The following is a 13,436-nucleotide window of genomic DNA, read 5'->3' as shown; positions in this document are numbered from 1 at the left end:
AAACCTTGTTCTTGGATTTCTAAAATCAATCATCCTTCATTTCAGTTCTCTTATCTCAATTTTATGAAATAAATCCCACAAATGGAATGTTTTTCGTCTGGATATGTAATTAGTTTGATCAGCATTACGTATCATAGTCGAGTTATAAATTGATGCTATAACCATAAACAGTTCTGCATTTAGAGAAGACACGATTCGTTCCACTCCAACTATCATTTTACTTGACGGTCGCGACTCTAATAAATTATAACAGTATCAAATGAAAAAATATCGTCAAACAACAAACTATAATTATTATTACATGTCTCATAAATACCAAACTAATTATATCCATAAGAGCCATTCTTGCAAGTAATTAATCCCACATGCAACCACTTTTTGTGCAACACAACAAAAACCCATAACTATTCAACATGAGAGCTGAAAATCTAAATGATTCAAGAGGGCAAAAAAAAAAAGAAAAGGGTGGGGGGCTCATGATCATAGAATTAGTGAGACACCTTTCCCCATGGTGACAAAAGCTCACCCATTTATATTAGGGAAAATTGAAGGGCATTCTTGTCATTCCACTCATAAAGGGGGGTGTCTGTGCCTTTGTGAGAGAGGTGGTAGTGTTTCTTGAGAGGTGTTGTGGCCTCCCAAAAGGGCACATGTGAATGTGGGAATGGGCCACCCAAAGGGCACAAATGGAAAAACAAATATATATACACACACATAAGTATGTATATATATATAGAGAGAGAGAGAAATGAAGAAAAGGGAGGATGCACATGGAGAGCACATGCAGTAGGGAAAGAGGATTGTACCTTTGAGAGAGAGATTGCATGTGACAAAGGTGAGACAGTGAAGCAGCATCAATTGTACACCATGTTCTGCACATTCCCTGCATCCTACTCATCCAATGCCACCCCCACCCCCCCCCCCCCTTCCTCCCTCCTTCCTTCCTTTTCTAGACATCATATATATATTTCTTAATTACCCATAATAATTTAACTATCATATCTACTTTATCATTCATTTTATCAATAATATAATTCTACCTAAGTTTTCCCTTAATAAAACCTGACAAAAATACCAAAATATTATTTACATTAGAGCTTCATGCAATCACACATTTTCAGCGCCCTTTCCAATCGTTTAAACTGTAAGTTATTTCGTATCAGTTTTCTACTTAAAGAATTATTTTTAATTTACAATTTCTCCTTTTAAATTCATTAAATTAAATTAGTTTAAATCAAAAATCACAAGAAAGAATTTTTGCAACTTATTTTTAAAATTATAAAATATTAAATTATTTTTTTCATATTTATTTTTAAATACTTCACCGACTTTCTCAAATTATAAAAGTAGAATATCATGTCACACAACTTAGCCACATAACACGTAGCTGGATTTGGGAAGATGATGACTCATGAGTAATATAATTAAGAAAATGTTAATCACGGATTAGTATTTATAAGTATGAAAATTTGGAAGTTAATTATATATATGTAGCACATGTTGGCATGTGGTTTTTCCGGGGATTAACTCAATTAATCCGGCATGTGAGCCACGTGTGACTGTGTCACGTGACCGCATTAAGATAATTAAATAATTGCAGTGTAATCTCCGTAGTCAATTTGTTTGGAGGAAAGTTGTTTTCCAACTCATTCGCCCCATCCAAAATTGAAGATTCACCATTATCATTATTATTATTATTATTTCATTCTAATCCATTCCCCATTAACAATATTATATTATTCAAAAATTAAAATGTTGTCCTAGTCTCTATACTTTTTATTTATTTATTATTGTTGTGTAAGTACCTTTTGTACTTTTCACGGCATGTCAGATATTTTACCCGACTATATTTAAATTAATAAATTTGAATTAAATGTTAATATTTTAAAAATAAATTTTAAATTCTTTGATATTTAAAAAAATATAGTCATAATTAGAGTTGATGAATTTAAATCTTCATAGAATAATTTAAAATTCATCAATCCAAATATACCGTCATATGCACGTTGATTAAAATAATGATAATGATCAATCAAAATCACTTAAATCATATTATATATATATATATATTATACTTTTTTGGCTGTGAAAGTAAAGTAATTACAAATCATTAAAGTAGTTCTTGTAATTTATTTAATTTTTACATAGAGAATGTAATCTCATGATTACTTAAAAATCACAAAGCTTTGGTTTGCAAAACTTTACAGGGGCTGTGGAATTACATTTTTATCCATATGGGAAAAAGCAAAGCATAGCGCAAAAAGGTAGGGTAGCTGCTAAATCTGGACACATATTTTCCAAAAGGTTCTCGCTGCCCATGCATTTGGTTTTTTTTTTTTTTTAAATTTTTTTTCTGTTCTAATCGCCTGCTAATTTTAGATTATGTAGCCAAAAATAAATATATAAAAAAGAATTAACATTAATAATGTAGAGTGTTCGAGAGTCAAATATAAAAAATATAAGTATTGGATGTAACCATCGACAGTGAGCCCGAACGATTAAGCTCTATTTCAACTATTACAGAGAATGTTGGGTTACGAAAACCCTTATATTACAGATGAATATACAATATTATTAATAAAACTATACAGACCTAGAATAATAGAATATATATATTATTATTTATAGATTTATAAATAGTAACAGACAAAAACGGAATCAGTAAAGAGGTTGGTTCAGAGAGCCAGATTCGGAGATGATAGCCCACAGCCAGTAAGGCTGAAAACCTCTTCTCGATTGCTCAAAAATCGAAACAAAACCACCAAGGTCAGTCCACAAAGGACCACTCATAACCACTTCAAATTTTCTCCTAGGAAAGAATTCACAAAAAACTTTTAATCGGAGCAAGAGAAGAAGAAGATATCTTGTTCAGAGGTTATTCTTTATTAGAGAACCACCAGAGATATTTATAGAGGTAGAGCTTAGATATTTGAGTCAGAGACACTTATTTCTGGAGAGAGATAGAGACAATGGAGGAAGAAATCGAGAAGAGAGAGAGAGATAGAAATTGGCGGAGAGAAAAAACCAGAAGAAGGAGAGAGACTCATTGAAAGAAAACGAGGAGACAATGGAAATGGATTAGGGTTAGGGTTTTGCAAAAGAGAGGAATATAAAACATAAAACACATCAGGTCGGGTGAGTGGGCTAGGTTGAGAGTGTGGACTGAGCCAATAAATGAACCAAGAGGTGGAATGGGCTGAACCTTCCAAGTGAAGAGGTTTGGGAAGTTATGAGCTGGGCCTACCAAATTGGTCGTGGACCATATTTAAAATAACAATGGGGGAAGTTATAGTGTATTTGGTGGCAAAAAAGTTATTATTTTGTAAAATTATCAAAATATCCTTCGAATATTTCGTTTCTCTAAAATACCCTTATAAACATATTGAAAATTAAAAATGCTCATATTCGATTTGACTTTATCAGTTGTTTTTTTTTAAATAAAATATTAACTAATTTATAAATATTAATATATTGAATTAATTTTTAAGTTTAACTGTAGTGAATCAAATTTTATCGAAAATAAAAATGGAGAGGGGAAGGGAGATTGTTGGTATTGTAGGAAAAAATGGATGTGAAATGACAAGCTTTTTTGGGCTCATCATCCATCAACTGCTCAGTACTAAGTACTCATCACCCTCCAATTCCTCTCCTTTTAACTTCGCTTTATTCCTTTTGTTTTTCGGTCTCCACTTCCTATATTTATTTATTTTTTACTTTTATTATTATTTTTATTTGTTTAGAAAATAAATAACGATCGATTTTTAAAATATATTAATAAATATCTTACTATATAATTCATTAATTAATTTGACCGAATTCCATCCAATTATTATTTATTATTCCTTTTTTTTCTTGATTTTTTTATATTTATTTTATTTTTGATAAATAAAGGTGGGAGCAAAGTTGTTTTGTCGGACATGCGACAATAGTACTTTGTGCATTCGATTGGTGGGTGCAACTCTTCACTCTGTTGTCTTATGCGAAATCGCACGACACTCGCTCCTTTCTTGATTTCCCACGTCTTTTCATTAAGATAACGCTTTTTACACTTTCTTTTTTCTTTTAAATTAATGATTTATTTTATATTCCACTCATGTATATATATTTACCTAAATACGTCGCACAAATTTAAATAAAGATATATTTTTTTATTAAGAGTGTGTTTGGATTGATGAATTTAAATTTAAAATAAGGATTTCAAATGACTCCATTTGAAAGAAATTTGAAATCCGTTATATTTAGAATTGTCCAGAGATATTCAGAGAATTAATTATGAATGATTTGAGATCCATGATTTCAATTTTTTCGATTCAAATACAATTTAAATTCAAAAAATTGATATGAATTTAAATTCAGATGGAGAAATATCGTTTGAAAATAAAAAGTTATGAAAATTAGTAACACATCGATTAAGACAACATTTGTTGATGTTATTGAGGAAGGCGAACAACTCTGTAGTTACAAAGGTTGCATGTCTTGTTTGAGTTCAAGTCATTGTACCCACTTGTAATCCGTCATTTTCAATCGACTCCAATTCAACAATCCCACACCGGAAAACCATCTTAACCATTTTTGGTAATTCTGTCCCACAGAAATTACTGCCCAAAAGAACCCCTCCACCACCCTCTAAAATCTTGGAACCAAAATCATTGGAGGATTTTTTTAATTAACAAAAATCCTTATCTATATTATATACGGATGAAAATTTTATTTTCCCTCACAAATAGCGATTACTTACAATGTAATATTAATTTTTAAAATTACAAAAATATCCTTATATATTGAACCATCTCTACTCAAATTTTTCTTTTCATCTATATTAATATGAAAATTCCACACACTAATTTTCTTTTGTATTGATAATATCCTTAAACTAGTTTTATTTTATTAATTTTCAAATGATGTTGGTTTATATCTATTATTCTTATTTATAATATATTTTAAAATATAAATAATTATTTATCATATGCACGTAGGGACGACGTGCTATAACGGTTAATATATTTAAATTCATAGAAAAAAAAAATGAGGAAACAATTTTCGTGGATTAGGATTGGCCCCTTTCTTTTAGTTGAGTATCATTCAAGAATGTATACTTGCTAAAATGAGTCTTCTTGCTTTGTAAAATAAATTATAGGGTAAACTATATTGACATCTTTTAAGATGAAGTTAAAATATATAAATATTTTTTATATTTTTATAAAATTATAGCGATATCTCCTAAAGTTATAATTATAATTACAACTATACCCCTGGTTGAAGGTAAAATTTACACAAATATTTTCTAAAAAATATTACACTAAAACCTCTGAGGTGGTGTAGCTATAATTTTACACCTCTTAAAAAATATTACACTAACACCCTTTAGGGGTGTAGTTGTAATTTTATAAAAGATAAGGGGTGTTTGTGTAATTTTGCCTAATCTAAGGAGATGTCAATATAATTTATCATAAATTATAATAATTCATTCCGATATACTAAATAATACCTCAATTCAACTAATACATCAGTATGAGTAATAATGATAAATAAATTATAATAATACATATAAAATAAAATAAATATCACCTGCCTGATGGGACACAAATCTATAACCTTGAATTTGTTCATATGACTTGAGCACTTTTCCCCAATAATTTATTTTTCTATATTAAATCTAATTTTACCATTTTCAAGAAAACATAGAGCTTTGGGCGGATTCCACTCTGGCCCATCAGCCTAATCCATCTCGGCACAAGTAGCTAACCAGGTATTTGGGCCTTTAACATAATAGCTTCTGGGCCGCTTCAATCCAACAGGGCCATGGCTTCTTCAATCTCAGCCTCTAGTTGATAGGCTATGTATAATAGCTGCAAGAGTTATAAACTAATTTATGGCTAAAATTTCGAAATGTTTTAGTTATCTATCCGAATATAAAAAACAAACCAATGTTGCACTCATAAACGACGGTGAATGATATTATTGTACCAACTTTTTGTTAAACTAAAAATACTCTTCAATTATAAGATAACTAACTTATTTAATTTTATAAATCTTATATTAACTTAAAATTAATTTTCTTTTCTTACTTTCTTTTTTTTTTTTTAACGTAATATACTGATATATATATATATATATATTACTCTTATTTATTATATATTTTTTAAAACGTGAAAAATTATTCATTATAGATACATAGGAGCAACATGCCGCTACTTAAAGATTTAAAACATTGCTGAAAGGATCAGTGCTGATAAAGTGACAGCCCAAGATTTCAAGCTAATGTGATCTTACTGTCTTAGCACAAATTTGTCCATGATCTATACATGCAGAGGAGGATTCAACTCTGCTTTCAAAAGGGACTAGTGCTTTTCTTTGATCCAATCTATGAACTTATGGAAGTTCTTCTGAGACTCCCCTCCTCCTCCGGCACAAGCTGTCGTCTTAGCCTGAAGGTCCAATGCCTTAGTTTTGTAACTTTTATCAGTCAAGAGTTGTTCCACCTTGTGCTTGATCTCATCCTGTCTGATGATTCCACTTTCATCTTTGTCCAAGCCTAGTCCAACTTCCCAATGATCGACAATGTATGTCTGGTTAAGGAACTGGTCGGCGAAATAAGGCCAGCACAGGAGAGGGACCCCACTGCTTACACACTCAACGGTAGAGTTCCAGCCGCAATGGCTCAAGAAACAGGCAACAGAAGGGTGGGATAAGACCTGTTGTTGAGGTGCCCAATTGATGATTTTCCCACGATTCTTTACTCGTTCCTTGAATCCCACCGGGTACGCCTCATCAATATCTTTAATTATGTCTTGCCTTACGACCCACAGGAACGGCCTGTTGGTGAGTTCCAGGCCTAATGCCAGTTCTTGGAACTGAACTTGGTCAAAAATGGTGAAGCTCCCGAATGCAACGTACAGGACAGAATTGTTTGGCTGTTGGTCCAACCATGCCAGGCAAGTGGAGTCTTCGGGCCAGAAGTAGCCTGCTGATTTCCCAATGCGGCTGCTAGCGAGCAGTGGGCCTATTGGCGTACAATTGGGGATGAAAGTGAGGGCTCCGGGCTCCAAATGTTGAGACGTGTTGCAAATTAGCCACTCTGCTAGTTTTGCTGATTTGTTGTTTTCTATGATAACATTGAAGATAATCTTCCGCATGGGATCAGGGAAGCATGTCCATGCAAAGTTCATTGGGGTCATTGCAGGCATGGATGGAGACAGCCGAATCAACTCGTTCTTCAAGGGTGTTCCTGTTGGAGAAGATTTTGAACAAATCATATACTGCTTGATCAACACACACACACACACACAAACGTGTATTTCTGAGTGTAAATGCAGTTTGCTTAGTCTTAATATCTTGATTTTTTACTGACACATACTTCATCTGTTTCTGATCCTGAGACCGAATCCTTTGAAGTAGACAAATATACACTTACCATCAGCGTCAATGATCCCATCATCAACCAATTTCTCCGCGCTGATCACTGAGGCCAACAGGGCCACGGAAGACGGCAAGAATGCAGCTTTCTTGATGCAGAACTTTTCTGCAACCTGCATTGCCCCTGCCAAATAACAGTCAGTAAGAACACATGTGATTCCATCACCTTCCGTTCCATTCATCTTCTCAACAAGAGCCTCCAGCTTCCCCGGCATGTCCTTGGTTATTGCTTCAGCTAACTTTCCATGGTCATTTCTGTCTTCATCGGACTCTAATCCGTCTGAAACTGAAACCAAACTAATGAGTTCATGTACGTTCCCCGTCAGCGCCCTGAGAACCCGTCCGTGATTGAAATCAGTGTTCACAAATGTGACTCTGATTCCATTGTTGGCTAAACACTGAGCAACCTCCATCAGGGGAATCACATGGCCCTGTGCGGGATATGGTATAGCCAATACATGATGTGTTTTTCCCATTTCTCCCACTTTGTTTCACTTGCAGATTCTGTTGTTAATCACCTCAAGCCCGTGAACCTAGTTGTATAAGTGGATATGGTGATGAAAATGAGGCTGTCGTTTCTTGGAGGGTATTTGTCGGTAGTAACGTTGGAATCGGTTATTTAATGTGTGAGTTTTGTTGTATATATATGTTCATTTTTAGTTCCTGGACATTGCTTTGTTCTTGTAAATAGGCCGGAATGTAAATGAGAACGCGTCCATTCTGAGTGAAGTGACAATGGGTGAAACCTAGTCCATGTTTGGTTGGACATGGATTCTTGGATTCAACATTGTTAGGACAATGCTGGGCTTTCCACAGTGATATGCTCCCAACTAAAAACTCAGCCCATTTGCAGTAAATATGTCCAGAAAGTTCTCTGTATCAAACACAAGTCCCAAATCGTGGACGTAGAGATTGTCAGGACAAGAAGAGCTAATTTTCTTACAACAGTCACTCCTCTAAAAGTAGAAGCCGTCGCAAATAATGTTCAAGACCCTCAAAACCGCAATAAGAGTACCAAAACTCCAGATATTCCGCCTCCTCTTCCCCTTCTAATTAAAAGAATAAAAAGACAAAATTTATTCCGCCTCTCACACAATCAGTTGATGTTATTTCTTGCATCCTAGTTTCGATTTCCTGTCCTGTTTTAAAGATGAGAAACGGATTTCGTTATGCACATTTCTGAAGCTGAATGCCATAACATAATGTACGTATCTTTGTCACATTTCTCAATATTCAAAATGCATATTAACAAGCACAGTTGCATTGACAAGATCCTGTTTCATTCTTTATTCAGACCAACTGCATTTTTTATTTTTAAATCTTGTTGTAATTTTATTTTATTTAATATATATAAAAAAATTCTTTTTTCTTTTTTGGGTATCATTTTTTCTTTTCTCTCACATCACTTTCTCTTTCTCTGAATCAGATATTGACACATACTGTCTTGTGATGATGCTGACAGAACAGACGAAGTCGTGTTTGTTGGTTAGTTATAGCAACACGATCTTGGATGCCTAATCGGTCATTCAGTATCTTTTCTGAGGGGACAGATTTTGTTGAAAGAGAGAAAAGAGAAAAGGGTGGGCAAAATCTAGTGGCACCTACTGCACAAAAAGGAACATACAGTAAAACCTCCATAAATTAATACTCTATAAATTAATAAACTCTCTAAAATAATAAAATCTTCCGGTCCCGACTTGGGCCTTTGTAAAAAATCATCAAATTCGATAAGATAATAAGATAATAATTTTTCAGAAAATTCCTTTATAAATATTAGGTCCCATTAAAACTCTAAATTAATAATTCATAAATATTACAATTATAAATATTATGGTAATTTACTAAAATATGAAGTTTGTAATGCTTTACGCATTTGATCATTCATGGATGATTTTGCGATGCCTTTTAGAAGAAAAGACATGGTTAGATGTCATGAATTGTTTTATTTTCATATTGAGATTTAAGTATATGTTTCATCATCATGCATGAATATATTTAATTGGCTATAATAGTTATTTAAGTGCAACGAATTAATGTAAACATGTATATTTAAGTAATTTCAATGAATTGATACATGCGTCTACGAATATAATAGTTAATTGTATACAATATAAATATATTTAATTAGTTACAAATAATTGATTGATGCATGAACATAATCAATGAAATATATATGAATTCATTTATTTTCAATACATATGTACTAAATTTGTTAAATTTAAAAAGTGTCTCTTTTAATTAATAAAATATTAATTTATCGATAAATTAATATCTCTCTAAATTAATAAAAATTCATGGTCCCAAGATTATTAATTTATAGAGGTTTTACTGTATACCACTCTTTGTCTCTTTTGGGTAATTGCATATGAGTTTTCAATTGTGATTTCATAATTCATAGTGATGTATATTGTATGGTGATTGTTTCATTCCAAATTAATAATAGGGATAATTATATTCTATTTTTTTATATTTAATATAATTATATATAAAATTTATATGATTTGAAAAATTATCTTTTAACACTTTTAAAATTTATCTTCGTATAACAAATTAGTTCATTCGTTAATCAAAATTTAATGAATTGTCGATATTGAAAAAAAAAAACTCAACGAAAATAAATGTATGAGTGTGATTTGATCATAAAGAGATTTATTTCACTTACAATAAATCCGTAAATTCAATGAATTTTGGCTAATGGAGGAATTTACTTGTAAAATAGAAAAAATTTTGGGTATTAAGAATAATTTTTAAACTATATAGAATTTACAAGAGGACCAGTTTTTTAATATGGTTACATTCGTTGAATAAACAAAACGGGGATGTAGCTCAAATGGTAGAGCGCTCGCTTTGCATGCGAGAGGCACGGGGTTCGATCCCCCGCATCTCCATGTAATTCTCTGTTTTTGTTCAACTCTGCTATTTATTCAAAGTGCGATTGGAGTAAGTTCCCTTTTTTCTTTTTTCGTGATGGGGTATGACTGAACCAAGTCAATAACAGCATAGCAACTGCACTGCACTTTTAATCAAGGTGGAAATACTCGCACAAAATAAAATGAAGATCAGATGATAATACTACAATTGAATGAACTAGTTCTTGAAGTCAGTGAAGCAACACCACTGTTCAGAAATTATCTTCAATAATCATATAGACAAGAAACGAGGGACCGACAAAATTAATGGTAACAAGTACATCTGTTTACTTCTTCTTGCCTGCTTTACCCTCCTTTCTTCTAACTACTTCATCAGCATATTTCACACCTTTACCTTTGTATGGCTCTGGAGGTCTCCATTTCCGGATTGAAGCAGCAAACTGACCTATTTCAGATTTATCGTATCCGCTCACGATAATTCTTGTGTTTTCTTCCACCTTCACCTGCAGGCCACTGGGGATTGCCATTCTAACTGGATGAGAAAAGCCAAGATTGAGAACTATGTCTTTTCCTTCAACAGCAGCACGATAACCAGTGCCTACCAGCTGAAGTCTCTTCTCAAAGCCTTTAGAAACACCCACCACCATGTTATCAGTTAGGGTCCTGGGAAGATCATTCAGAAAATAAAAACAATATCATAAGATGGGAGAGATAAAATCAGTGCCCACACAAGAAGTGGAAATCTGCGATAAGATCATGTCAGGATTTTGCAACCAAGGATGGAATTTGGGGGGCGGGGGTGGAGGCACCCAGGCTCGCCCTCAAACTTTCTAATTCTTTTTTATGGAATTATGCATAAGTTTTAAATTTTGGGTATAAATTGGCCTTTCCCATTATTAAATTGCCCCCCCTACAATGTGACTATATGAAGCCAAAGTAGTAAAGCCCGATATAGAAATTTGTCCAGTCCCCTCAAGCTTTCATTTATGGATCCTTCTTGTATCTGCAACATGTACTATAACTTTGTCATGAACAATCCGATAAGCAAACATAGTTTCATTTTGACAGAGAATAGAATGAATTGCTAGAGCGGACAAATGTTGCAGCAGTTCTTCGGTAGTTGCATGTAGTCTGTTCTCTAAATCAGTTGAACAATATGCTTCACATATTGAAACGCATAGGAACTGGTTGCAATACAAAGGCATACCAATGTTATCCATTCTTTGTAGATTAGAAACTGATTTTATGGATACAGGAAAGAAATGTGAGCTTATGAAGTTTAACTAGGGTAATGGTCTTAAAAAGGTATATTGTCCATAAATTCTGTAGCTGAGGAAGGCAAAGAGTACGGCTTTAAGTGGCTATGTTGATGTATTTCATACCTCAGTAGATATTTGAAGACTGATTTAGGTAGTACCAGAGAAGATATCAAACATGACACCGAAACTTAAGGAACTCTTCTGTCTCAACCTCAGGCAAACAGAAACAGTCTGTCATTTGATATTTGTTAATACTCTTAGAATTAGCTGGTAAATATAATTACCAAACATGAATCATCACTTATATCAGTGTGTGCACATGGCTGCATAATTTTTGGAGCCTTTACTAATCTAAAAGTGAGAAACAAATTCGGCGAATCCTAACTTAAAAAATCCGCGGAGAATATGTAGCAAAAATACTTCAATCATAACTACGAAAATTTCCTTCATAATAATCTCTCTTTAGAAAAAGAAAAACAATATCAGGGTTCAAGTCAAAATTTAATTGTTATATTCAGAGATCCCGTGTACGAGGCAAAATCTGGACTATGTAATATCCCATTAAGGCATATGAAATGATCAGCAGAAAACATAAGAAGGAAATCGGGCTATTAGAAGAAGTTTTCAATCTTTAATCTTTTGGCTGTGTAAATTATAAACTACATCTTTCAAATTAATTCAAAAGATAAATCAAGAACTCATCCGCACTAACTAATTCCACAAACATCTAGCTTCAGGATTCCCAATACAATACCTTAAGCAAAATATTCACTATGCATAAAATTGCAGACAAGATATTAAGTGTGTATAGTGGAGACATCTACGGCAGTAGAAAATGCAAACAAGTACCTGAATAAACCATGCATCTGGTTGGCTCTTCTTGTTTCTACTGATTTTTTCACCCTGAGAGCTCCAGACTCTTCCTTCTCAAGTTTGATTTCTCGTGGATAAGTAAGAGCAAGCTCCCCCAGAGGGCCTTTCACTTTCAAATCTTGGCCGTCCATCGTGAGAGTCACATTGGATGGCACCGTAATCGGTTGCTTCCCAATTCTTGATTCCTTGCATTCCACAATCTTTCTCACAACAGCGACACGCGGTGCAGAAACCGGAGAAAAACGAAGTCCATTTGCCTCCCCAAGAAAAGGGCAGCTCAAGTAACTGATTTGAAGCCAAAAAGAATGGGGTCAAAAGCCTCAGAACACCATGAACAGAAGTACATTTTCCGAGACTCGGAAATGTGGTACATTCACATATATGTTTTCTCACCTAGATTGCATCGTAGCACCAACCGGACATCCCATCAGAGCTCAATTTAAATGCCCCCCAGCAACCAAAAGCTCACTGCACTAACAAAACTTTTGCATTTCATTAGTTTGATATTACCTCGTTCCTAGAGAATCTAACCTATCCTCATAAACTTTTCAAATTTAGTCATAATCAGTAATACTAATGCACAAAAGCCAAACTTTATGACGAATATTCATTCATTCCTAGTCACTTGTTAAAGCTAAACAATGTGGTTTCTCTGAACTCCACACAAATTCAGATTCCATAGAGGAGACATTGGGATGGAAAATAAATCCAACCAAAATGTAAAAGAACTCATATCCCCTTCCAGTTACAAAACAACAATCAAGAAGCTTTCCCAAATTCAGAACAGCGTCTCTGGAACAGAGTCAAAGTGGAACCAGCGAGATGCACATCAAACAAGTATATAAACACATAATAAAGGAAGAAAGAGAGAGAGAGAGAGAGATTGCAGTACCTGAACCTGGGGTAGAACGGAAGCAGAGAGTGAGAGAAAGAAGTTAGCTGGTTAGGAATTTCGCAAAATTGGGGATAAGGTATTGGAGAAACAATAGAACTATGATGTTGGGCCTTATTTTGTAGG

The 13,436-nt window shown here is 33.7% G+C and overlaps 2 protein-coding genes and 1 non-coding gene across 5 annotated transcripts; 1 reads left to right on the top strand and 2 right to left on the bottom strand.

Annotated features, from left to right (window-relative positions):
- Positions 1-6,192: 6,192 nt before the first annotated feature.
- LOC105177321 (UDP-glycosyltransferase 83A1) lies at positions 6,193-8,033 on the bottom strand. Its single transcript, XM_011100438.3, has 2 exons — positions 7,415-8,033; positions 6,193-7,228 (listed from the first exon to the last, which is right to left on the bottom strand). Exons 1-2 carry the CDS (start codon positions 7,890-7,892, stop codon positions 6,342-6,344), a joined length of 1,365 nt encoding a protein of 454 aa, XP_011098740.1. The 5' UTR covers positions 7,893-8,033; the 3' UTR covers positions 6,193-6,341.
- Positions 8,034-10,231: 2,198 nt separating this feature from the next.
- Positions 10,232-10,304, top strand: TRNAA-UGC (transfer RNA alanine (anticodon UGC)). The gene has a single exon. It is a non-coding gene; the product is annotated as a tRNA-Ala (tRNA).
- Positions 10,305-10,464: 160 nt separating this feature from the next.
- EMB2394 (Ribosomal protein L6 family) lies at positions 10,465-13,419 on the bottom strand. 3 transcript variants are annotated; one of them, XM_011100439.3, is made up of 4 exons: positions 13,311-13,419; positions 12,812-12,886; positions 12,395-12,703; positions 10,465-10,949 (listed from the first exon to the last, which is right to left on the bottom strand). In XM_011100439.3, the coding sequence occupies exons 2-4, from the start codon at positions 12,844-12,846 to the stop codon at positions 10,613-10,615; spliced, it is 681 nt and encodes a 226-aa protein (XP_011098741.1). In that variant the 5' UTR covers positions 12,847-12,886; positions 13,311-13,419; the 3' UTR covers positions 10,465-10,612. The 3 variants fall into 3 exon arrangements, with proteins under 3 accessions (XP_011098741.1, XP_011098742.1, XP_020554825.1); XM_011100440.3 differs by having other exon boundaries at positions 12,812-12,891; positions 13,311-13,371; XM_020699166.1 differs by lacking the exon at positions 13,311-13,419 and having other exon boundaries at positions 12,812-12,900.
- Positions 13,420-13,436: the final 17 nt, after the last annotated feature.

The sequence above is a fragment of the Sesamum indicum genome, linkage group LG9 (genome assembly GCF_026168435.1).
Source record: "Sesamum indicum cultivar Baizhima isolate 11 linkage group LG9, ASM2616843v1, whole genome shotgun sequence".
In the NCBI taxonomy this organism is placed as follows: domain Eukaryota; kingdom Viridiplantae; phylum Streptophyta; class Magnoliopsida; order Lamiales; family Pedaliaceae; genus Sesamum; species Sesamum indicum.
This window is presented reverse-complemented; position numbering and strand designations above follow the sequence as displayed.